At 36.7% G+C, this 27,477-nt stretch overlaps 1 protein-coding gene across 1 annotated transcript in view; it reads right to left on the bottom strand.

Annotated features, from left to right (window-relative positions):
* The window catches only part of CSMD1 (CUB and Sushi multiple domains 1), a 1,224,748-nt gene that overhangs the window by 105,269 nt on the left and 1,092,002 nt on the right, over nucleotides 1-27,477 (bottom strand). The window contains exons 43-47 of the mRNA XM_086461528.1: nucleotides 16,533-16,710; nucleotides 13,768-13,913; nucleotides 11,702-11,782; nucleotides 11,434-11,547; nucleotides 2,259-2,447 (exon numbers count right to left, since the gene is read on the bottom strand). Coding sequence (XP_086317654.1) covers nucleotides 2,259-2,447; nucleotides 11,434-11,547; nucleotides 11,702-11,782; nucleotides 13,768-13,913; nucleotides 16,533-16,710 — 708 coding nt within the window. The remainder of the gene's footprint in view (nucleotides 1-2,258; nucleotides 2,448-11,433; nucleotides 11,548-11,701; nucleotides 11,783-13,767; nucleotides 13,914-16,532; nucleotides 16,711-27,477) is intronic.

Genomic DNA, 27,477 nt, shown 5'->3' with positions numbered 1-27,477 from the left:
ACATTTCCATTATTTTCAATGACAGAATTTTATCGGTTAATTTCAGGAAGAAAAAAGAACTAATCAAAGAATATTTGCTGTATTAAATTAATGTTATTCATTGTAAGTAGCCTAAATACAGGTTTTTTCAAGTTCAAAAGCCTTTAATAATCATATTCATGCTATATTTTTGGCTTCTCTGGTTTAGAACACAGATGGGATTTTCTAAGGGTATGACTGATAAGTGGGAAAGACTAATGGGCTTATTATTCCCAGCTGACCAGGGTGGCCTCATTGACTGGATGCCTATACTGATCATCATCCAGCTGTCGAAGCACCATAATTTACAGCGTAGTCAGTTAGGTGTAGTCACTGGTTTGGTTTGCATTCTGAAGCTGCCTTATAAAGTAATCACAGACCTCTGCAAACACTATATCTCTAAAAGCTGTCTTGCCAATCTTTATACAGTTTCTGCGTAGCTTGGTGATGTAGCTTTATGTGGTGTATATAGATCAGTGCAGTTCTACTAACCTAAATAAAGCTATGCTGTTTTGGACCACATAAGGTCTGAGGATATAACATATACTTACAGCAAAATGCAGCAGTACAGGGAAATACCTAAGCTAGCTCTAAACAAGCTAGTCTGAGTTATATCCATCACTGGAAACAGTACAGCCACATCAGCACTGCCTTCTGCCCCAACACACTCATCATGCTGAGATGTAGAACTAATTAGTCTAGCAAAGCACGTTGCTAATGTGGCCACAGGGACACAAGCAAGTATCTCTGCAAGGCACTGCAATGTGCCATATTTAAATATCAACTTGTTGAGAGCTAGTTTGGGAATCGCTACATGGCACTGTACCGAGAGGTTATAAATATGCCATTATCTTTCTCATTTAAGTTTGCTGGTAGGTGGTAGAAAAATTTACTTCAGTAGAGCTGCACTAGCAATGAATTTGTAAGAATGTGATTTCATGTCATGAAATGACAATGCTTAAAAATGTAGTAACTATGATAATTCTTCTCTCAGATCTATTATTGATAATCTGGTTTCATTAAATTTAAATGCATAAGAAAGAAAACAAAAATCTTCATCAGGAACATTAAGCAGTTTCAACAGAATTTTTCATAAGAAAACTAAGTGATCACACCACTAGAAAAGTTCCAGGCATGCTACATATTGTCTTGATGTAAATACAAAATAGAGCAGAGGAAAAGACAGTCTTAATAGATGTTTTTCCAACTGTTTTCTCCAATAAACCAACATGGACCAACACACACATTATAAAGAAACAAAATATGCTAATGAACTAGCATTTTTTAAAGAATAAAAAATATTGTGTTTTTTTTCGGGATGCTGTTATCAAAAAGTGAAAAAAAATTATAATTTTAGACATTACAAACCAACTACTTAAGCAAAATACTTAGAGGAAGACACATCAAAAGATATGACCTTTTAATATTTTTCATGTTATGAAACTCCCATAGTGAATATTAATCAGTTCTATCACAGTTATCATATATTCTTGGTTAATGAGGGAAGATCCGATAATGGTCTACAAATGAATAAAAATATATTAAAGAACAATGAGGGAGTAGTTATTTTCATCAATCAATGAGAACAGAACAAGTGATAATAAGCTCCGAATTCAGTGGAAAATAAGAATAGCCTGTTAATTAAACAGGGCCCTTCGAGAGGTGCTGCTGTGAGTAACACTCTAGAAATTGAGTTTTTGTAATTTCTCTACTCTTTGTTCCAAAACAGATGGTCAAATACTTTAATAGGGGTATATTCAAACAACATGCAGCACTGGCTCTGTTGTGATATGAAGAAAGCAGACTGGGTATTTGGACTCAAATCTGAGTATTTAGCCTCAAATGATTTTATTCAGTTGGACAAATGGAATTAACCCCAAAATATTTCCTCACCAGAAATGATCTATTACAAACCAGCATATCAACTTCTCCCTTCAGACACCTCCATACATTTCACAGGAAACAGAAAACCGTGTGACTTTTATAGGGATGCTGTGGCTGCTATTGCTCCTCCTCTAACATTACCTAAGAAAATTTAAGAGCTTCTTTGTCTTGAAAACATCTATAAAAACTTTCATTGGCTAACAGATTTAGATCTAAGGCAGAAGTAATAGAAATACTGGACTATTGTTTAAGTTTCAGATGTACCACTGCATTATGAAAACAACAACTGGAAATTAAGCCCAACTTGACCTGATATTTGTTCTTTTGTGGTTAGATAGAGTTTAAGTATCTCTTACCATCAAATACCTCCAATTCATCAAATTGCTTTTCACTTTGAAACATCTCTACAAAGATGGAGATGTTATATCCTGGCTCAACCTTTATAGTCCAAGAACAAGTCTGAGAATTGGGATAGGTGCCTGGGTAACCTGGACTGAGGATCACTCCTGATGATTCTGTACGGATTTCATTTGCTGGACATTGTGCTAAGAAAGACACAACAAGAAGAACAAGAATATCAATGAAATAAAGTGTTTCCTTTACATGAAAAAAATAGTATTATTTTTCAGAGGTACGTATGCTTCAGGTTCAGTTTCCAAATGAAAACGTGTTAAAATCATATAATAGGTAGAAAGAACAATAAAGTTCCCTTTAGCAAAAACTTGAACAGGACCACCTTTATAATCCTTGCATTTATGAAACAGTATACTAATTATCACCAAGTATTAATCCAGAAATATGTCACAGGCCAAAGGGTTTACAGTCAAGGGATTCACATATGCTGGTGCAATCATTCACACAGGTGAAGTAAAAGTCCTGGTAAAACCTTTTATTTGGAAACCTAGTAGCTGTCTTCTATTTGCAGTTTTAAAAAACTTCACCCACTTTTAAGAATAAAGTCTGTTACATGACCATGGCAACATATTTGAATTTCTAGGCACACCAGATCATTTGAAAGCATCTATGTTTTGTGCAGATAAAGGGTTTATTTTGGATATAGAATATGCCAAGTCATCCAAGTAAGACGTTCTCAGCAACCACTTCCCCTGTTATTTAACCTCTGAACTCATTTTGCAAAAAGTTTCACCTGGTATTCATAGGCATTTATGATCTCTGCATATGACAAGGAGTATACTATATTAAAATGCTGTAAATTTTATAACCTAAATACTGATTTTGATTAAGGAATTCTTTTGTTGGTCACTGTTTTTCTTTAACATTTTGTCTCCCATGCAGGACTGATTTTTTTCATGTCTGTTTGCTTTTGAAGTCTGATACATTTTGTCCACAGTTTCATAATATATGTGCATTTTAACAAAGATTCACAAATATATCTTGACAGAAATGCATTCCTGGAAACTGTCTGGCACAGTACTGAAGTACTCACATAAATTAAAAGGTTTTAGGAAAGGGGAAAACATAACAGAGGAAAAATTATCAGGGCAAAAAGTACGTTACAGGGGAAAAAACACACATAACTATCAGGAACAAACATTAAAAACTGGATCAGTTCTGTTAATTGGGCATTTACACACTTGGAGGTGAAATCTAGGTTTAGTCATAGTCAAGAAGAATTTTGCTGTAAACTTTTGGAAAACAGTATCAGGATTTTATCTTTAACTTTCCTCTCAGAGAAATTAAGCATGCTGGTAGAGAAGGAAATTGTTTTTTACAAAAGATGTCCAGCCTTTACCTTCTGTTCCATTCACTGCGGACAAATCTGAACCCTCCACCAGAAGCAACAATGCAAACAGAATAGGAATTTCATATATTAATTCACGTATAAATTACCCATCACTTTCCTACATAATGCATAGACTTTTACCTTTGAGAAGCTGGCTTATTCCTGTCATTTCTCTAACCTAGACACAGTTTTCTAGACTTGCGTGTGAAAGGCAGAGAAAGTATATGTGCCTGAGTTGGACAATACAACATTCTGTTCACTGTCCCAGATTCTGTAGAATATTTTTAATAATACATTAAGTGAGAAAGATACAAATTTCAAATTAAACTTATGAACTCAATTTCTGAGGACTACCAATTTCTTAATGGCACCAAAGTTTAGAAAAAAGAACCTAAAACCCAAAACAGTTCTTTTCTGATTGTTCCAAGACTTCCTTAGATCTGACATAGGTTGAGACTTCTGCACAAAATTCAGGGTGACTTTTTTATACTGTAGCATAAATTAGAAATCATTTATCTAAAAGCCACTCTGATTATTTAGGGATATAAGAAGGGGGGGAAACATGAAAAAGTAAAAACTACTTATTACTCATTTTTGTATGAGTACCATTGGTCAAATTACTCATGAAACAACACTGATCATTCAGATTTGGGGCCTGCAAACAGAATCTGGATGTTATACAGATACAGTCCAGAAAAAACTAAAACCAGGTGATCTCATAAAATGGAAAGTGTGATGGAATACAATCTTCCAGAAAAGTTTACAGTTGGGTTAATCTAAAAGGTTATTATCACAGCCTTTTATATGGGTTCTCTTTCAGCTAAGATCCCCCGATATCATTTCCAAAGAGGTGCCCTGTAAGTATCTTCTTAAGAACAGGCTGTATGAACTTGTGTTTACTTTCTGCAGTATATGAAGTTTTTGGAATTTGGGATGGAGGATTTTCAAGTAAGAATAAGAATCAAAATAGCAGTTTTAAAAACCTGAGATCAGTTTACAGTGATCTACAGAACATTGTCAGAAAGTGTTGAGACATTCTTCACTAATTCAAGAAACTCACTGCAAGTGTGTGGAAAAAATGGAGCCAGGGAAGGAAATGCAGTGAAAAAATAGATGAAAGTCAGCAATCCAGAGAAGAAAAAATTGCTAGTTTCATTTGGGAAAAAGAAATTTCATAGAGTAGGAAAAGAGAAAATCACACTCAAGAAAGCACAAACATCTTGACTGTGAGCATCTCAGAAACCTCTGAAAATGCTCCAGATGAGAACTGGCCACTCTAAGAATGTTCTGGAAAAAGAAAAAGAGACAGGGCTAGGAAATTGCAGGGAAAGAAATAAAACAGATTGAAAACCCCACATAAATTACTTATTCTGCCTCTTTCATTCACCTGCTTTGCTCTTAGATCATCTATTTTTGTCTTGTAAAGGACATCAGAGACAAAAAGAGAAGCAGAAAAAAAGGGAAAGAAATATCTTGTTTGCTAGGTTTGATAAAATAACAAAAAAACCCCATTTCTTCAAAAGCAGGTAAAAGTTATCAATAACAGAGAAAGACTGCTGCTAGTTTTCTCATTCCTCACAGCTGTTCTTAAGGGACTTCAAACTGATTTATTTACCACAGGGAAAAATCTGCCTTTTGCATATGTTTCCTCATGCCCTTCTCTTGTAATTGAGGGAAAGTATGATGTTGCTTTGTAATTAAGAACATTTCTTTGGTGGGTGAATATTAAAACTCAACAGCTTAAAGGTCAGAGAATTTCCTTGAACAAATCACCACATGTATGCAACATAAGAAAGAGATTAACGCAGGATTGCTGTAGGAACTCTTTCCTCCATATATACTATTGTATTGACTTAGTGGAGTTCAAAACTTTTCTAACAGAACAATTTCTAAAAGGAAGAAGTACTGTTTACGTGAAAAAAATTCACCTCTCTAATACAAATCAGTGCAAATAGTAACAACAGAGGGTGAAAGAAGATACAGGATAGTCTTTCTGTGGTACTGAAAGAAGACAGGATAGTCTTCCATGGTACACAAATAGTGTCTTGTGAGGCCTCCCTCAGAATATTCTTAGGGCAGAAGATTTAAGTAAGAAGATTTACATCTTTCTAAGCTGTAAATAGCTCGGTACCTCTCCTGTGCTATTTGAAATACTGAGACAGCGAGATTGCTTCACCCTGTTCGATAAAACAAAAATAGGCACATTCAATACCACTAATCAGTAATTTGAATAAAAATATACTCCACTGTGCTATTGTTTTTATATCATACACATAAGTGAAAAAAAATCTGCAATTTGGACTATTTTGTTCTATATTATTAACACTCACCTTTAGCATGCTATTTCATAACAAAATATTCCTAAATACAAAGTCACACAAATTGCTTCAGTTGAGGCATACATATTCCACTGTTACTACTGTTTCTTTTATTTGTCAACCAATTAACATGTTGACATTATATTGTTCAGTATTAAATTTGATGCCTTCTAGACACTCTCCTGTCACTTAAGTTACAGGGTGATTCAACTCCCTACACATTTAAAAGTTTAGCAACTGATATGAACTTTACCAATCAAGAAAATCTGAGCTGCAAAACACGGAATTAGACACTTGAGCCCTGGAAAATATTTAATTATCATTTAGTTATAACTATATCCCATGAATTTTAAAAGTAGCTATTGTAAAATGGATTGGAATGGTAACAGGAAAAAAACTAGCTTTGGGCGTATTGGAGGACATAAGCAATCTATTGTACATTCATTTTTAATCATATTGTTGCACATGTAAATTCTGAGTACCGTTATTTGTTAGTTCACATAAATTCATGCATACAGGCAATGCTTACAGAAAATCAACGGGAAATAACAAAGATCTTTATGCTACACAGTCACATGTAGTTGAGTGCACTGGGGTAGTGTCATGAGAAAAGTAATTCTGCAGGAAAACATAATTCTCATCACATCCTAATTTCGAGAAACAAATTACCTAACCTGGCTTTTGGAGAAATGTGATTCGTTTTTTGGGGGGGAAGGCATGACTAAGCTTCTTGACTTAACTCTAATACTACTTCTGATGTCTCCATCTTTGATTTCACTTTTTATGCATAAATATCGTCACCACACTAGGATAATATTATCACACCACCTCTCTAATTTAAGTGTTTTGAGTAGACAGATTAGAGACCTCTACCTTACACTGAATACTGATTAGCTCGTTTACTAGTACATCAATTATTGTGACCAATACAGGATTATGTCTTGCTATTGCAATGCTCAACATGCTTTAATTTACATCTCTACATTTCCCTAACAGTAATTAAAAAAGGAAAGAAATTTGTAGCAAGAGGGTATAAGGATAGGATGAGAGCAGAGGCTCCAAGTGTATAAACACAAATCAGAAACGTTCAATTACTGGAATTCATGCACAACGACAGCATGTTCTGTAGGGTGTCTAGGGCTCTGCATATTAAATAATACCTGGCAATTTATTACGGTACGAAGCACTATGAGAAAGTCTGTCCACAGACATATCAGATAGGAGCTGTAAGGAAAGTATGGTGTGATGGGATTACAGCTGCTATGGAAATCTACATCGAGAATGATGTAGAAGTGGTCACTGAGACTGATTTTTCTTGCCTGTCAGATATGTCATCAGACTTGTATATAGTATCCTAGAACCTGGCCTTCTGTCAAATAAATATATCCTTGCCTACTGCAACATAGTGGAACAGCTCAGGAGTTCTCTGGCATCTTTAAAAAATGTGAAGCTAATCCAAATAAGGACAATGTAAACAATTATAAACTACAGGTAAAATGCAGAAATATAAGAAGGAAGTCCAAAAATTAGTTTGAACTACAATGTGCAAATTACATAACAAGTAGCAATTTTTGTTTTCAAGTCTATATTCAGTTATTATTGTATAAATGCACTTCTATACTGCATCACCTCAAAAGAAATTGAGTAGAATTTGAAAAGGTATTGAGAAGGATGACAAGAATGATTGAAGGTACGAAACACTTTCTGGTCTGTACAATCATGCCATAAACATGGTGAACGGAGAACAATTCATTACTGTTTCTTTTCCCATAATAAATAGAGGACATGAAGTGAAAACAGCAGGTGCCAAGTTCAAAACTGACAAAACAGAGAAACATCATCACATATTACATAAAAAAAATGTGCAACTTCCTGACAAAACTTTATGGATTTAAAGCATTTAGATGGGTTCAAAATGGGACTGAATAAATCCACTGAAGAAATAGCCCTACAGGACTCAAATACAAAGAACTTTGCTAGCTTAAGAGTGGCTTAGCCACGGTTGGGTGAAGGCCTTAATTAACTGCATGCTTGCAATGATCTTATGTCCTTTTTCCACTAGAAAATCATTACTGGCCAGTGTCAGAGATGGAACACTGGGTATACAGTCTGATATATGGCATTTCTGCTCTGATTCAGAAATATGTATTTGTCCCATTCAGGCACTTAGGTTTTCACAGTGCAACATGAGTACTTACATATATTTATCTAAGAGTAAACACCATAAAGATAGTAAATAAAAACAGAACTTTTAAACAATCTATAAGTATTTCATATGATCTAGAATAAATATTCATAAATATAAGCTAGAGTGTTATCACAAAATAGGAATTAAATTCAACATTTATCTCCATAGTAATAATTAATGTAGACAGACACAGGTATTGGCTGGGATATGAATAAAAAAAAAAGTAATTCTATTTTCCAGAAAGGAATATTAAATTTACCTAAAGATACAACTTGTCTGAAGAAAGGAAATCAGTTGCATCCCAAGTTATGTAAAGAAACTCCTCTCTTATGACTGTCCAAAATAACTGAAGTAACTGTGCCAGAATCTTTCCTCCAATGCATTTTTTTTGTTATGAGATTATTTCTTTTGATGTCCTCCCTATAACAAAGTTCTGCTCTATTCATACTAAAAGAATACACGACTGAAAGTGATTAACAGGTGGTAATCTACTCCTCGACTGGAACTGTGTTAGTTAATCCTTGTCATGAAAAAACCATGTGTAGTAACGATGTTCCTAATAATCAATTAGGAGCAATTTATAAAATAGTAAAGTTCTATTTACTTTAACTTTAATATATAGAGTAGCTTTTGAAAAACAATAAAAAATACAAGAAAGGGAAGAAAATCACAAAATCTACAAAGTCTGAGAAGGAAGTACAGAGCTGCTAGTATTCATCTACATATTGGGTTTGTGTGGCAAGGTTTTGAGGTTTGGTAGTAGGGCGACTACAGGGGCGGCTTCAGTGAGAAGCTGCTAGAAGCTTCCCCTATGTCCAACAGAGCCAATGCCAGCTGGCTCCAAGACTGAGCTGCCACTGACCAAGGTTGAGCCCGTCAGTGACAGTAGTAGCGCCTCAGGGATAACAGATTCAAGAAGAAGGAAAAAAAACAAAACAAACCTGTAGAAGAGCAATTGCAGCTGGGAGAGAGGAGTGAGAATATGTGAGAGAAACAACTTTGCAGACACCAAGGTCAGTGAAGAAGGAGGGGGAGGAGATGCTCCAGGCACTGGAGCAGAGATTCCCCTGCAGCCTATGGTGAAGACATTGGTGAGGCAGGCTGTCCCCCTGCAGCCCATGGAGGTCCACAGTGGAGCAGTTATCTGCTTACACCCCATGGAGGACCCACCCCACTTTGGAGCAGGTGGATGTCTTAAGGGGGCTGTGACCCCATGGGAAGCCTGCACTGGAGCAGGGTCCTGCCAGGACCTGCAGCCCATGGAGAGAGAGGACCCTATGCTGGAGCAGATCTTCTGGCAGGACTTGTGACCTCATGGGAGACCCACGCTGAAGCAGTCTTTGCCTGAAGGGCTGCATCCCACGGAAGGGACCCATGTTAGAGCAGTTCATGAAGAACTGCAGCCCATGGGAGGGACTCACATTGGAAAAGTTCATGGAGGACTGTCTCCTGTGAGAGTGATCCCATGCTGGAGCAGGGGATGAGTGTGAGGAGTTCTACCCCTGAGAAGGAAGAAGAAGCAGAAACAACATGTGATGAACTGACCACAACCCCCATTCCCTATTCCCCTGCACCGCTTGCAGGGAGGAGGTAGAGAAATTGGCAGGGAAGTTGAGCCAAGGAAGAAAGGAGGGGTGAGGGGAAGGTGTTTTTAAGATTTAGTTCTTATTTCTCATTACCCTACTCTGATTTGATTGGCAATAAATTAAATTAATTTTCCTCAAGTTGAGTCAGTTTTGGCCATGACAGTAATTGGTTAGTGATCTCCCTGTCCTTAGCTCAATCCAAGAGCCTTTCATTATATTTTCTCTCCTCTGTCCAGCTGAGGTGGGGAGTGATAGAGCTGCTGTGGTGGGCACATAGCATCCAGCCAGGGTCAACCCACCACAATCTACAATGTCTCAAAGGACTGCAAAGAAGCAAGTGTTGATAATGTCAGAGAAAGCCAGTAGTTTCCACAGCGTATATAAGAACTGTTGGAAATAAACTACTCCCCTGCGCTTAACAGATGGCTAATGATTATCAGAAGCACCTAATATCTCTGTAGTTTTTACAATAACCGTTCAATTTGCTTTAGGCTTTCATTTTTTTTATTTACAATCTAATTGACACTTTCAAGAGTTAAGTTACTGCTGTTACTGTTAATTTAAAATTGAAAGGTGGATTTGCAGTACAATCATCTTATTAAAATACCACAGTGGTAACAGAGAAATACACTGATTGGAAAAAAAAAAAAATCAAACATCAGTAAGGACTGAGTTACCTGATCAAGAAATATACAGAAACACACAATTTTCTCATTACTGTTGCATATTTTATGGTGAAGGCCCTGAAGCACATATAAAATTTTTTCACCCCAAACAGTGACATGGAGTCCCTGTCTCTCAATCTATGACAGACCCCAGATTGTTGTATGCACAAGCTAAGAAAGGGAAGGAGTAAAAACTTTACTCAGTTATGGTTTGTCAAAGGGACAAATTACTTACAGACGCATCAAATATATTACAGAATCAAAAAACTAATGCAACTTGTACTACAAATCCTTTATTAATTTTTAAATCATGGAAAGAGAGAACCAGGGTAATAGGAAAGAAAGTACAAATAAAGCTATTAATAAAGTGTCACAATAACTATGTGCTTCCAGAGTTACCTGTTGTGCATATGGATATTGCTACCTCATGATATGGATGATGCTCCATCCATAATTACATATTATAGATCAAAGCTAATCCCAGTTAATATGTTATGAGTACGAGAACTTCTGATCACTTTTTGACTTGCTTAAAATTTCAATGATGGCATCTCCTTAGTGACCTTTTTTGCCCCAAAATCTTGAGATACTTCAAGACAGAATTCTACAGATGCTTTCTCGATCACTTTTTCAACATTTCAAAATTGTTTTGCTGTCCGCTATTTAACAAACTAAACCCAACTAAAGAAAAAATAACCAACAGCGTCTGTTAAAAAAACAGAGCACTTGGTTTGATATGAAACAATGTTAAATACATTAAATTAATTTTAGAAATCAGTTAATTAGTTAATGATGTAGTTAAATAGTTAAAGCCACTTGTCTTTCAGTTCTAAAGAATTGAATGTCTGTGCAAAAGTTTTAGGGACCAATTTGAAAACCTGTGTACTTCTTAGATACTGAAGAAATTAATGAAAACTTTTCTTTTAAACATTAATGAAAACACAGGGCCCAAAAAGTTGATGCTTAATGTATAGGAAGACAAAAAAGGATGCATACTAATGATATGCAGACCATGCAAGCATATATTTACCTTCGCAAGATGGAGAGGATCCTTCAAACTGCAATTGTGCATTCAATTTGCAGGTTAATATATCTTGTCCAACAAGGGTGAAACCAGGATGGCACTTGTATTTTGCAAAATCTCCTGAAAAAGTTAATGACAGAAAAGTTAAACTCAAAAAAACTCTCAAACATGAGCATACCAACATCTCTAGTGGAAGATTAAATATATTAATAGTTTTGTTTAATTAGAATTCAAGAGAAAACATAAGAAAGAAATGGAGATACTATTTTTTCACCTATTTCAAAGTCATCATCTTCTGTAAACAAGTCTGCATGAGGAACTGTGGGTGGAGGCTGGCACTTCTTCAACTGATACGCTGCAAATTTAAGTGAAAAAAAGATTAAATACGGGTGTGTTAAGAATCACTTTACTGAAAATTAATTTCCTATTCAGACATCCCACATTCCAAAGCTGCAATGAACCTCATGATATCTGAGTTACAATGTTTTGCAAGTTAAATGTCATGGTGTTACATAGGATCTAAAAAAAAATAAAAATATATCAGTATAGATAGTATATTACACTGCCTAGATAATTATAGATTTGTTGTAGAATTGGAAGCAGTTGTGAAGTTTACGAGGAGATTTTTGCAGCTACAAGGCTGCTGTTTATGTGGCTGCCTTTGCATGGTTATAAATCACAGATTACTTAGATTTCTTGGAAAATCTGTAATTACCTGTCACATACCTGGCAGGCCATATTCATTCTTAGTTTAAGTATCCTTGGACTTAATATTTCTTAGGATACAGGTATATACATATCTACTTTGAGAAGAAACAGCAGTAATAATATTAATAATAACAATGTCAGCTACACAGAAAAAACAAAATACAATGCCTTTAAAACAGAATATCTTCTCTACTCCTCAAATCTGTTTCAATAGATTGTGAGCAATCTTGGAAGGAAGGTGACCAGTACAATGACTGAAATGTTTCTAAAACAGAGCAGAATGCCTACAACGGTTGAAGAAGCCATTTCTGGATAAAAAGACCAAATCACCGATTTAAGATTGTGATCAGCGTGCGCATACTATAAAAACCTCCTTTTCATGGAGATCACATGTCAGGAACAGAAATTCTCCTGGAAACTTTATAGTCCTATCCACTTGCTGGTTTTGAGAGGCTAAAGAAACACAAAATATTGGGAAACATCCCTTATCTTCCACATAAGCTTCTATAGCCCATCACTGTAAAGCAATTGTACAAGGAGAAAAAAACAAAACAAAACAAAAGAAAAAAACAGAAACAAAAAATCCATGGAGGGTTTCTCATCCACAGAGAGTTTCAGGTTTTTTCATCCATACAGAGTTTCCAAGCACAGGGAGGAGAAAGCTTGTATGTTTTCCTATATACTTATGTGTTTGTATGGTGTTCCTGAGATATATAGATATAGATATAGATATAGATAGATATATATACACACACACATACATACAAACACACACATGTAATTACTATTATATACACCTAATAGCACCACTATTTTCTGGAGAACACCTGCAAAAAAAAAGCTTTGCAACTTGCTTAGACACTTGAAACAGCAAGTATCTAAGAAACAGACACTAAGCAGGTTTCTAGCAATAACATTTGCCTTTTTTTAGGAGAAAACTGCAGACAAGAAAAACATTCAGACTCCAAGTACTAGTTTTGTAAAGTCTTCCCCATGCAAATAGATACCTTCAGATACTCTCTTTCTGTGGTATTTCGTTCGGTCCTTGTGAATTAATTCACTCTATCTTTTTGAATTATAGTCCAGAAGGCTTACAATCTTCGATTTAATATACATAATTTGTGTGAATTAGAATTAGAATTCAGCATTTCTCTTCTGAGTTAAATGCCTAATTTGCATGTCCTGTAGATGTGACTGTAACTTTGAACATAGTATTTTGCTGGATATCAGTCTTAAAGCTGTTGTTCAACCCTCCAACCGCATCCCATCAACCTTTCTGACAATGAGCCCCAGCATGATCAGATGGTGAAGAATTTTATTACAGAAGGCTAAAGGTAAATCAACTAATAAATGGGTCAAAATAATTCAAAAAAGTAAAAACTTAGTGTTAGATAGTGATGCTTAACATTAAAGATAGAACATAGTTTATTCAAAGACACAAATCAATGTTCTTAAGAATTTTTTAATGTATGATTTTAACAACTAATTTGTACTGTTATTTAAAAGAAAGCAGCAAGTCCGTGAATCACAGTAAATTTATTTAAGATCATTCGGTACATCAGAAAAATAAGAAATATTTTTAAAATTCACTGATTGCGGTAATCAGGTATTAATGATATAAAGTAAACTGACCATGAAAATTGAGGACGAAGAACCCTCCCGTTGAAAAATCACTGTGAAATTTGAGGAGGACTTGATTGGTGGAACTGTAAGCTGTTTCCAGAGCTGTGTTCCCACTGAAAACTCCCAGCTGAGGTGAATTATGGTCAGGACCATCCCTAGGAAGGAAACAAAAAATCAGTTGAAGAAATACTGTACTTAACATCTAAATTAACAGTCTCTTTTTTCTCTGTAGAACAGGTCAAATTTTCATAAAAAATGTTTTTCCTAGTGATTCAAAATGAGTTTGTTTTTATTTCTAGCAATACAGAATACTGTCTAACTTCAAAGCCTAATATTTTTTGAGACACTGGGAGTACTTTACAATAGCTTTTATATTTCCATGGCAAAAAAAAAAAAATATTGTCTGACTGAAATTTGCTCTGTCTGTTCCTGCTACAAAATATTATTGACCCAGATCCTACAAGTCCTTACTCGTGAGTAACACATACAGAGACGTGGAAGTTGCAAGTTACTCTTGCCATTTAAATTCACTCTGAAGACTCAAAGGTGTCTCCTAAGGCACAGAAAAAAACAGGGGAAAAAAAAACTGGGAAAAACATGTTTTGTGTTTCTGAACAGTAGGATAGGCACCCAAAGTGAAATATACTCCAGTATCATCAGGTTGCATTCATTTTCAGTATCATCATGTAGAACATTCAGGCCTGAACAGGCAGAATAAATAAATAAACAAAATAACCTGCTTTTAAGACTGTTGAGTTCTGCAACACTTATTTCTGAGTTTCTTTTCTACATTGCGTGCAACGAATCTAAACCGAATAAAAAAGCTTTTGTGATACATATTTTAGAAGGCTGGAGATTATCTGGAAGCTTTCTGAAAGCTGTTAGCTTTTGACTTTTCACTGTCTTTAAAGAGGGATATTTGTTCATCTCAGCTGTATTGTTAAAAAGCCAAGCATTAACTAATTTTTATCTATCTCAAACCTGTCAAGATAACCTATTCGTAAAAAGAAAAATCCACTGTATGGACAAACTCTGGTTCAAGATTTAAAAGAATGTCTATCATGTATATAAATTGTACATACAACATGACAACATGTATTTTTAAAAATGTCTTTTAAAGTAATTATTTTTCTCTTGTACAGTTTTCCAGGATTATTCAGGATTGTAATTTCTACTCTGGTATTAGGGACAAGAAGAGAAAACAAACTATAGGTGACTTGGCATAAAAATGTATTTTCTTGTTCCTGCTGCCTTGAAAACAAGAATGAAAGTAATAGTTATTGAATTGGAACTTGGTAATGTACTTAAGTTTTTATTTTAAAAGTCTGATTCCCAGGGTGGGGGGAAAAAAAAAAAAAAAGCTTTGATATTAAGATTTCACTTTTCATACAGAAGTGAATGGCATATACATGAATTACTTAAACAAAATTACACTAAATAGCCTCTTCCCAGCAAATTCAGGAGCTATCCATCACTGATACCTCAGAATGTAACTTTAAAGAGAGCATGCTTGTAACTCTCGGGTAACTGGGAACTAAGAAATAAGCTGCAAAATAGTTGTTAAATCTTTATTGAAAGAATATAATAACTCAGGAATTCAGCACATACTTCAGCCACACAAGTTCAAAAAGCTGAGAAAATTTTAGAACTTAATTGCTTAAGCAAAAAGAAGTCATAGATACAGTTAGATCTTTACCAGTGAAGGCTTTTTTTCCTTTTATTTCACATGCCAGAGAGGACAACCTATGATGCATTTTAAACTTGGATTTATAGACAACTCAAAAACCTGATGTAGCTAAAGAGCAGTCCATAAAGTTATGCACCTCTATAAACCGATAGGATTTTCCCTGTATTATATGGACTTTAGCATTGCTGTCTGCAAAAAACCACAGCAATAGGTACAAGAATAGTGGACTAGCTGGGAGATGGGAGCAGCTGACTCACGCAGGAATAAGTTACATCTTATATTCTGTGCAAACCGTCCTTTTGCCACACTATTTGTAGCACATGTGAGAAATAACTGTCTTCGCACATTATATAGGGTAAGGACCAGGGCTAGCCATAGATGAGAAAGTATGTAACAACTTCAGCATCATCTACTCCTGCTCTTCAGTGCAGTAAATTCTCATGCCAGGCTTTAGACAGCCCTGAGACCTCTTCCTCCAGCTGAGGACACAAAGCTTAGACAACTTTAGGGGATAAGAAATACAAATTCAGAGAAGTGGAACATGCAATCTGAAGCTTAAAGACATAGAGATACAAGGCCTGAAATCCTGGCTTGAGAAATACAGACAGTATGTCTTATCAGCCATATCAAAATATTAAGAAAATTTAAGAAAATCTTAATTAATGCCTAAATTATTGAATATCTACACATGTCAAAAAGTTTTGCTACAACTAACATACTATCATAATTATAATGTTTCATAATATTAATCCTCATACGCTCATGGAACACATAATTCAACATAATGCAGATTGCTACATCATTTTGACCTCACATGGCCTCAGAAGAAAACAGAGACCCTAAAGAATATCTGATTGATAACTGAGATTGAGCTTCAAAGTACTTTTGGAAAGATATTCTTAAAGAGTTCAAACAGTGATATATAACATTTTTTTTCATATAATCATAGAACTTGCTTTATGCTGTTCATGAGCACATATGACAACATAAAGAACAATACTAAGCAAAAGCTGTAGCTTGGGACAGTGAGATCTGACAAATCAATCAGAAAAAAAAAAAATCACTTTTGTTCAGAAAAATTGCATACCAAACTGCAATGTAGTCATTCACAGGTTCAGTCTGGAGTAAGGTAAAATTGATATAAATCCCATGGCCTGGAGGTACAATAATCAACCAAGTACAATCCTTAGAATTTGGATATTCATCTGGAAATCCAGGGGAATAAACTGTACCATTCTGAGCGGTTACATTATAGCCACAAGGAGCTGAAAAGAAAACAAACGAAAAATTAGTAGGAGAAACATACTTTTTCATGTTACAAATGGAATATCAAAATGCTCCCAAATTCTAAAAGCTCCACAGGACAAGACAATCTAGGATTTAAAGACAGTATTTTGCCTTGGTTGGTTGCTTCTTAGAAAGTATTGATATTTCTAAGAAATAATTTATCCTGATGTCTTTCAGATGTAATTTCTTAAAATCCATTAAAGTCTGCTGGGGATATTGCTTTCATACAGAATTCCTTAAACTAAGCACACATTTAACAAGGGGCACCTTCTGCTTGCATTCAAGGTTATGAAACAAATAAACAAGAAAACAAAGTTGCGTGTTTCCACGCCACTGAACCCTAACTGAACTGGAACAAAATTCTAGTGAAAAAAAAAAAAAAAAAGGCTTATTGTTCTTTCACTACCCCAAACCCATCATACTTTACTTCTGACAGTTTTTAGCCATGTTTAATGGTACTTCAATTGCAGTTCATATGCTGATTATTCTTATGACAAGTAAAATGAAGATAAAGACACATATTAGCATACGCTTGCTCAATGAAAACTGTAGGCAAATCAATGCCATGAAAAGGTGGCTGATTTAAATCAAGAGTAGCAAACGTAATAATGCGTTCTCTTCTGAGTCTCAGTTTGGGGGAATTGACTGATTATGGATACAAGCATGGATATGCTTGAAGAGAGACTTCAGGTGCTTGGGACAATTATTGAAAGAGTCTGGTGAGCAAGTTATTTTCTCTTCCCTCCTTCCAGTTGTGGGTGATGACACGGGAAGGAATAGAAGGATCCAGGACATAAATACCTGGCTCTGAGACTGGTGCTACAGGCAGGGCTTTGGGTTCTTTGATCACAGCTGGTTTTATAAGACCCCAGGACTGATGATAACATGTGGGAAGGGCTTACCTTGTAGAGGGAAAAGGGTTCTAGGGCAACAGTTAGCAGGGCTCATATATAAAGCTGTAAACTAGATTCGAAGGGAGATGGGGGTGTATCTGGGTTTACACCGGCGGGGCAGCGTTCTAGTATTAATGAGGACCAGAAGGCCTCCCATCCCCCCAGGGTGAAGTCAGTGTGCCCAGCTCGCTCCCTGAAATGCCTATATACCAATGCACGCAGCATGGAGAATAAACAGGAGGAGTCAGAAATCTGAGTGTGGTCAAGGGGTTATGATCTGGTGGCAAATACAGACACATGGTGGGACAGCTCACATGATGAACGTGGTCATGGATGGCTATGTCCTTTTCAGGAAAGACAGGCCAACAAGGCAGGGTGGTGGAGTTGCTCTTTACGTGAGAGAGCAACTTGAATGTATGGAGTTTTGTCCAGGGGTGGGCAAGGAGGGAGTTGAGAGTTTCTGAGTGACAGTTAAGGGGCAGGGCATCATGGGTGATACTATTGTGGGTGTCTATTATAGGCCTCCTGATCAGGATGAGGAAGTCGGGGAGGCCTTCTACAGGCAGCTGACAGCAGCCTCGCAATCACAGGCTCTGGTACTCATGGGGGATTTTAACTGCCCAGATATTTGCTGGAAGGCCTATACGGCTAGCCACTCACAGTCCAGGAGGTTCCTTCGGTGCATAGATGATAACTTCTTGATGCAAATGGTGGATGAGACAACTAGGAGAGGAGCACTGCTGGATCTTATACTCACTAACAAGCAGGGTCTGGTTGAAGCAGTGAAGGTTGAGGGCAGCCTTGGCTGCAGTGATCATGAGACCATAGACTTCAGGATCTTGTGCAGTAGGAACAGAATACCAAGCCGAATCACAACCTTGGACTTCAGCAGGGCCAACTTTGGCATTTTCAAGCAATTACTAGGGGAAATCCCATGGGACAGGGTACTAAGTGAAGGAGCCCAAGAGAGTTGGTTTATATTCAAGGACCACTTTTCCCAAGCTCAAGATCAGAGCATCCCAGCAGGTAGGAAATCAAGAAAAGGAGCCAGGGGACCGCATGGTTAAACAGGGAACAAACGGGCAACCTCAAGTGGAAGAAGAGAGTCTATAGATCTTGGAAGGAGGGGATGGCCACTTGGGAGGACTATAAGACTGTTGTCAGAGGATGTAGGGAGGCAACTGGGGAAGCTAAGGCCTCCTTGGAGTTAAGCCTTGCAAGGGAGGTCAAGGACAGCAGAAAGGGCTTCTTCAAATACATGGCAGACAAAACTAACACTAGAGGCAATGTAGGCCCACTGTTGAATGAGGCAGGTGCCCTGGTGACAGAGGATACAGAGAAGGCAGAGTTACTGAATGCCTTCTTTGCCTCTGTCTATAGTGCTGGAGACTGTCCTCAGGAGTCCCAGATCCCTGAGGAAGTCAGAATAAAGAAGGAGTTTGACTTGGTTGATGAGGACTGGGTTAGGGATGAATTAAGCAAGCTGGACATGCATAAATTCATGGGCCCTGATGGGATGCACCCGTGGGTGCTGAGGGAGCTGGCGGAAGTCATTGCTAGACCACTCTCTGTCATCTTTGGTAAGTCATGGGGAACAGGTGAGGTGCCTGAGGACTGGAGGATAGCAAATGTCACTCCAGTCTTCAAAAAGGGCAAGAAGAAGGACCCGAGTAACCACAGACCAGTCAGCCTCACCTCCATCCCTGGAAAAGTGATGGAACAACTTATCCTTGGTGCTGTCTCTAGGCATATCAAGGATAAGAGGGTCATTAGGAGCAGTCAACATGGCTTCACCAAGGTGAAGGCATGTTTGACCAACCTGGTAGCTTTTTATGAAGACATAACCAGGTGGAGAGATGATGGTAGTGCAGTGGATGTGGTTTATCTCGATTTCAGTAAAGCATTTGACACCGTCTCCCACAGCATCCTCACAGCTAAACTGGGGAAGTGTGGTCTAGATGATCGGGTAGTGAGGTGGATTGTGAATTGATTGAAGGAGTGAAGTCAGAGAGTTGTCATCAATGGGACAGAGTCTAGATGGAGGCCTGTATCTAGTGGAGTCCCTCAGGGGTCAGTACTGGGACCAGTACTATTCAATATATTCATCAATGACCTGGATGAGGGAACAGAGTGCACTGTCAGCGAGTTTGCTGATGACACAGAACTGGGAGGAGTGGCTGACACAGCAGAAGGCTGTGCTGTCATTCAGTGAGACCTGGACAGGCTGGAGAGCTGGACGGAAGAAATTTAATGTAACACAAGGGCAAGTGTAGAGTCTTGCATCTGGGAAAGAACAACCCCATGTCCCAGTATAGGTTGGGGACTGAGCTGTTAGAGAGTAGCGTAGGGGAAAGGGACCTGGGGGTGCTGGTGGACAGCAGGGTGACCCCGAGCCAGCAATGTGCCCTCGTGGCCAAGAAGGCTAATGGCATCCTGAGGTGAATTAGAAGGGGTGTGGTTAGCAGGTCAAGAGAGGTTCTCCTCCCCCTCTACTCTGCCCTGGTGAGGCTGCCTCTGGAATATTGTGTCCAGATCTAGGCCCCTCAGTTCAAGAAGGACAGGCAACTCCTTGAAAGAGTCCAGTGCAGAGCCACAAAGATGATTAAGGGGGTGGAACATCTCGCTTCTGATGAAAGGCTGAGGGATCTGGGTCTCTTGAGCTTGGAGAAGAGCAGACTTAGGGGTGACCTCATTAGTGTTTATAAATACGTAGGGGGCAAGTGTCAGGAGGATGGAGCTGGGTACAGGCTGCCCAGAGAGGTTGTGGAGTCTCCTTCCCTGGAGACACTCAAAACCCTCCTGGACGCACTCCTGTGTGATCTACTCTGCAGGGGGGTTGCACTAGATGATCTTTTGAGGTTCCTTTCAGTCCCTAACATTCTGTGATTGTGTGATATGAGTAGACATATGGCCCTTAGTGCAAACTCACTCACTAGAGTGAGACCATAATCTCATCTGTGGGCACTCAGTCTAGCTCTGGAACTTTTCTCATTAGATCTTACTATAAAGCTTTTGTTATTATTGTAAGGGTTCATATGACTTTTCTTCAGACCCTCTTGATGTCTTTTTCACCTTTCAACAAGTGATGGAAAAGGAAAAGGAAAAGAGAAAAGGGAAAAGGGGAAAAGGGAAAAGGAAGAAAGACTGAGACATGTAGAAGGATGCCACATTTCCCATATAGTTTAAAGCTGCTATACCATTGCGTAGTAGGACCTAGCTAGTTGACGAGTAGCCCTTTTTGGAAGAATCCTTTTAATAATCACTGGATTTACAGGACAGGTTAAGGAGGTTTCAACTACTTCACTTTCTTCATCCAGATCAATACCAGCCAGTATGATGCATTCAGCACACCTTCCCATTTTAGAACAGAATGGCATTTACTCCTGAACTATAGCCCTTTAGTGCCCAGTAAAGGAAACGAGCTAAGGAAAATGAGGGTTGGTTCTATCTGTCTGATTCCTGGTTGCATGTAGAGGCCAAGGGCAGCTGGCAATGTCGATCAGCTCTGGCGGTTCTATGTGACTTGTGCCCATTTTTTACTGTTCCCTAATCCCCTACATTTATGCCATGCTCAGATTGCTTGGTCTCAGAAATCTTGTCTATTCTCTCCATGGTACTCAATGTTTATAGCTAAAAGACTGCTTTGACAAGTATGCTTACTACATTGAAATACACTTCCTGAGACTAATATAGTGACAAGTGGAAAATCCTTTAAGTTCTAGTTAAGATATCGTATTTTTCTGGGAGAAGTTTTATACTTAAATATATTTTTATTCTATTTTTGACAGCTTTATTAATGTTGTCAATTACATACATCTTTTATTTTGCCTCCATTATTCTCAAATACTCTACAAAGAATACAGATTAATTGTATCTCAGTAAAGATAATCTAATTCCTCTTAGGTCATTGTTAACCATGACAGATCAATAAATAGTCTCAGGAAAAAAAAAAGTGTCACAGATAAGAAAACTCTAATAGAAAAAGCAACACACAGAGCTGGTACTAGGCTTTCTCCAAAGAGCCTTAAAAATCACAGCAAACAGAAGATTAAACAGAAATAACAGGCTATATTTCATACAAGACAAAAATAGCTTTAGTTTAAATAAACAAATCACTCTAAGTGATGTTATTATATTGCACTTCAAATGACAGGTATGAAGCAACACAGATTTTTGAATTGCAAAAGCCTGTAATTAAGTCTTCTGAACTTTCAAATGCTAATAGTAGATCACATACTGATTACACATGAAAGGATACAATACTGTGTGCTCCCATGCCCATTCATACCTAATTCCAGATACAACATTGTGCATGGAAGGACAGTAAACATTTTTAAAGATCCACCCAAAAGTGCTGGAACCTATTGACAGCTACATGTGTTATGCCAAGACAGCTATGGTATACCATGAGGACAACCTGATTGTGACAGATTGCAGTTTCAAAACTGTGCATTCTGCTCATCTCCTCTCTGGTCAACACATCTATAGTAGAATCTGGTTGGTAATTATTTAACCCCTTTGTTGCACAAATTTCCAGAACTGTTCATGGCACATGTATATATATATATATATATATACATACACTGCTTGGTGTAACTGGCTTAGAGAAGCAGCAGGGAGGGCTGACATCAAGTACCACGATCTAGGACAAAGCAGTGGAAACCTATATGGGGATGAAAATACCTTGAAACGGCTCGTGAGTATAGGAAGTGTTACATGGTGCAGAGAAGCTTGTATTGTGAAAGTTCATATTATAAACCTAAAACTCATCTACCTCAAGGACAACAATGTCAGTTATGAACTTGGGGATGTCCATCTTCAACCTCATGATACAAGAAGTTTAACCATGTCATCCTTTCATCACAGAGCATAAAGCTAACAAAATCATCTTCTGAATAGGAACAGCACTGTAGACCAAAGTCTTAGTTTACTAGCTTAAGACAGACAACTGAATGACCTAATGGGTGCTAGACAGCCATACATCAAAGAACTCAGATGACATAGGGGAGGACTCTAGAAAAAAAGCACTGAAGTTCTAGCCATAGCCCTCTAGGTACAACCACCAGCCTTTACAATTATAGAAAAAATTGCCCATGAAATCTCAAAAAGTTTGATTTTTTTTACAATTCAGTATAAAAATTAATATATTTGCAAAATGCTCTTTTGCTGGGGCAGGGCAAGGGTGTTCGAATTCATTCTGCTATTGGCATGTACCTGCAGTTTCACTAAACATTACAGGCACACTCATTTACCTTCATATGATCGGATAATCCCTGAGATTTGTTTTCACAACACTAACACACATCTTCAGTGAGAAGGGCAACCTTCCAGCATCAGCACTACCATTTACCAGATTTTTTTAATTATTGTTTTCCCTGTCTACTGATGGCCCTGATATTACCTACCAGGCAAAAAAACACACCAAACCAAACCAAACCATAAACCCACAACTTTTCCTTAGCATAAAGGGAGGGAACTCTACAACTAGAATGGAAAAATTCCATCAGATTAGGACTTCTATCAATTTGTCATCTCCTAATGCCTTCCTAGGTTTAAATGTTTATAAAAACCAGCACCATCAAGAGCCACCTAGTCTAACTGTTCTTATCTTCCCCTGGTCCCAGGATTTCTTCCAGTTTATTAAATCAGAAATACTGTATCTTTGCTAGGTCTTGCTAGGAAAAAATATTATCCAATAAAATGATAACAGCACATCAGGTGCCTAAAAGTATCAAACTATGGTTATACAGACAATGGAAGTGGGGCAAATTTTAATGCCAGTAGACAAACAAAACATGCTGCTTCCTGTTTTTGAAAGAGATCTTTACTATGATAATTCCCTTAGTCCACATGAGGAGCTCAAAAGGGTACTGAACATTCCTCTATTACTTCTATGAATCCATGGAATCAAGGAACACAGAAAAGATAGTGAAAGGATAAAAAGCCCTTAGCAAGTAAAACCTTAGCCATGTAGCCCAGCAAATACAGTGGTGCATTGCTAATAACAGGCCACAGATTTTGTGTTAAGCTAACAAAACAGGCCACAGATTCTGTCAGTTTTTTTCTGGACTTGTTCCAGCAGTCCAGAGACTCGTTTTAACATGTTACAGCAATTATCTAATGATCATGTAACCACTTACTACTTCATTTTAGCTCTGTACAACTGTGTGATGTAACACAATATTACATATATATATATATACATATATATAGACACACAGATATATATATATATATAACATTCTGAATAAAAGAGAATGATAACTAATAGATTTTCTGTATAGAATGAACTTCTTGTAGCCCTTCTCCTAGACTGATACTATTGATCTTAAGACTGTATACGTACTGGAAAAGTGAATGTACATCAGAGAAAGAGGTAGATATTAGATGTTTGCCTATATATCAGTCTGGCATTACCTAATTTTATATATTAATATCACTGTAACTGGGCTAATAACAATTATTTGATCAGACCATTAAGATTTTCTTTGGAATAACATTAAAACCTTGGCTTTGCTTCTATGGCATGTTCCTTTTTCCCATGCAAATATTTTCAGTGTAACAGACTGGTGAGGATTCAAGCAACCTATTTCACAACTTGGATGCAACAAATCTTACCAATATAGTTTTGCAACAGTGGAAATGCAAGAATACCTAAAGATAGTAACAGCAGAGAAACTGTCATGATTATTTAATTTCTTGAAGGGAACAAACAGAGAAATATCAGGTGTCTTCAATATTCTGGAATCACAGACCAATTTTCCACATTACACACAGATATTCATAAACTTTTTTTAATTAATTGTTTATAAGTGACATATTCATTGTCAGATTTCCATGGGCCAATTGCACAGATAACCCAACCTGTTACTCTGAAGCAGTGTAAACTTTTTTGGTGAGACGCCACCAGATATCTTGTCTCAGCCTTCTGAAGTATGTGCAATCTTCTGTGGAAAGGTTTTGATCTGAATTTCTAACAATACTGGCAATAGCTAGAAAAGTGATTTAATTCTTCCCTTGATTTCCCTCTCAGACCCACTGCCAAATTCCAATGATGATAGACCTTATAACCATTTGCTTTCCTTACTGAAAAAAACATTTATATGTCATAACAATTCTTTCAGCAGTGCTAGACTGAGCTTTAATGCACAGAAATGAAATTTTGACAAAGCAAGTAGTGTCCTATCTGAGAGACTGAGAAAACTGCATGCTCAGTCAAAACACGAGGAAACCTGCCCCACCGTCAGAAATCAAAGCTGTAAATGTACACAGCTGCCCACAATGGAGATGCCTGTATTGAGGTCTCAGCTGTGTGGAGCTGGGCAATGTCGATGGCCGTGGGTAGGCTTGGAAGTTAGGATTCACACACAAAGGAATGAGGACAAATGCCCATTCTGAATTACAGATATGTCAGTAACAGAGAACACACGAATGACTTCTTTGAGTTAGGAAAGGAAGATAAAACTACTGAATTAAAACTACCTAGACAGGACAGAGAAAAAGAAAGACTTTATCTTCATGTCACCGTAAACTAAATTATTATTTTATTTTCTTGCATGTTAGTTCAAATAGAAAATAATATTTCTTTACTCTCATTTCATCTAAGAAAACATTACAAATGCTGATTTATACTACAAAAATCTAAACTACTCCTAATATAGACCTCACGCGTCTTCAACATACTTTTAGGAAACACGATTCTCTAAGGAGTAAAAAGGAATAGGAACTAAAAAAGATACAAGGCTGCTACGCCCTTTGGTGCTGCATCTATCATTAGTCAGGAATATTATATATTATTCTGAAGTCCTTTTACAATGATGTCTTCATTTTGTGTTAGATTAGAAAAAAACATACTCTTTCAATATAAATAGCTGTCTTTAATCACCATCAAACTGCAGGAAACTCAGTGATGTTCTCACATGTAAAGTGAAAGCATTTAATCAGGCATTTAATCTCTTTTAGGGTTAAAAAATACATCTGGATATAAAGCGATTTTATTTTTTTATATGATTCATAGAAGGTAATCCAACAAATTTATATGATAATTTTTAAAAGTCCTAGATATAGATACTTACTTGTGCTTTCCTTTGTTTTAAAATCTCTGATTTCTAACTGAAACTCATATTACAAAGTATACCAGTATATTACTTGAATCCATTTGTCTGGATTCAAGTTTAACTTGAATACTCTTTTTAATCAGAAAAAACATATCATTGAAAGGGAGAGAGGTACAGATATTTTTTTTCCGAATTTTTCATAAAACTATGCAAAATAGCCCCATTCCTTGAAAAATTCAAAATCAAGCTGTTAAACTAATGTAGTTTTTTAAACATGTATCTATAATGTGTCATATAGTAAAAACATGATATACTTAAAATTCCTTTTTGCAAATTTTGCCCAGTCTCATGTTCCTATTTATCCTATCTATACATGTTAGTCTATATACACTTAAAATAATTGGAAGTGCCATTTTGTGTTTGTTATGCCTTTAAGATATATCATAGATTATATCATAGATATGATATATCATAGATATATAATAGATATCATAGATTGCTGCTAAACTAATTGAATGTTAACTTTTTTCATTTGAAATCTCTTAGTTGCATAATATATAGGTCCTCATTCTATCACACAACTGCTATTCCTTTGTAATTAATATTTTAAAATTATTGAAATAAATTATTAAACTATTAATGAGGATTTTTAAAGACATTCTTTCTTTAGCCGACAACTTTCATTCGAAGCTTAATTAGTGAAAAAAGAGGGACAATAAATCACTGTAGATAGATCACCACAAAACTGGTGTGCAAGAAATCAAAATCAGGGCAAGGCATCTGACTCAAAAAGCTTAAGCTAGGATTAGGAAGAAAAGAAGAGGGGTAAGATCTATATAAAACTGAAAAGTGTTGAACTTTGAAATTAGGCACCTAGGTTTCTAAAGGCTTCTAAAACCACTTAGATTCTGCTTGGAAGCAATCTCAGCATAAAATTTCACAGGCTTTGGAAGGGTCCTACTGAAGTGTTAAGGCTGAAGTGTTGTAATACTAGCTAGCAAAGAGACTTTGGTTAGCTTCTTCTGTTGCTTTGACTCAGGAAAAGAAATGAACTTCTCCGGATGTTCCAAAAAAAACAGAAATTCCAAACAGAATTTATTTAATCAGGAAAAAGTGAAGCAGTTTATTAAACATGAAGAAAAATCTTTAATTTCATGACATAAAAAAATAGAGAGCTTTATTATGGGCCAACTTAACGAAACAGAATGACTTGTAATATTGATTCCATTTCTTATCAAGTGAGGAGGTTAGAAGATTATTTCTCAAAAGTGACTGCCATAATGTCTACCTTTCTTATCCATCCTCTCAGTTTAACTTTAAATTACACACTCTATTCTTCTCATTTCTGATTTACCACTACAAAAAGGATCCCAAAAGTATGTGCTGTAAAAGACCAACATTTTAAGTTGAATGCTTCATGTTTATCTTGCTAAGATATCAGTAGGATTAACCCAAATGCCAACAGTTTAATAATGAAAAATAGAAATAAAGAGAAATATAGCTAGAAAAATAATATTAACACTACCACAACATGCAATGAACCATTAGAAAACACAGTGTGTGAAAATAATTTTTAAGGAGATTAAAACTTGTCTAGACACCTAAGAATCTAGATTTTGAAGATCATATGTAAAACAATGTGTTTTCCCATTGATCAACATTTCAAATTGCATCTCAGAAATAAATGTTTGTTAAAATTCATTTTAATTATCAAACTGAAAGTATATAGGCACAATATGGATTTAGTATCTTAAATGTCTTTATTCTAGGAATGCAAAGAGTGTAGGTCAACCTT

Source organism: Leptosomus discolor, chromosome 2 (genome assembly GCF_034619465.1).
Source record: "Leptosomus discolor isolate bLepDis1 chromosome 2, bLepDis1.hap2, whole genome shotgun sequence".
Lineage (NCBI taxonomy): Eukaryota > Metazoa > Chordata > Aves > Leptosomiformes > Leptosomidae > Leptosomus > Leptosomus discolor.
Note: the sequence above shows the minus strand (reverse complement) of the source record. Positions and strands in the feature narration are given on the sequence as shown.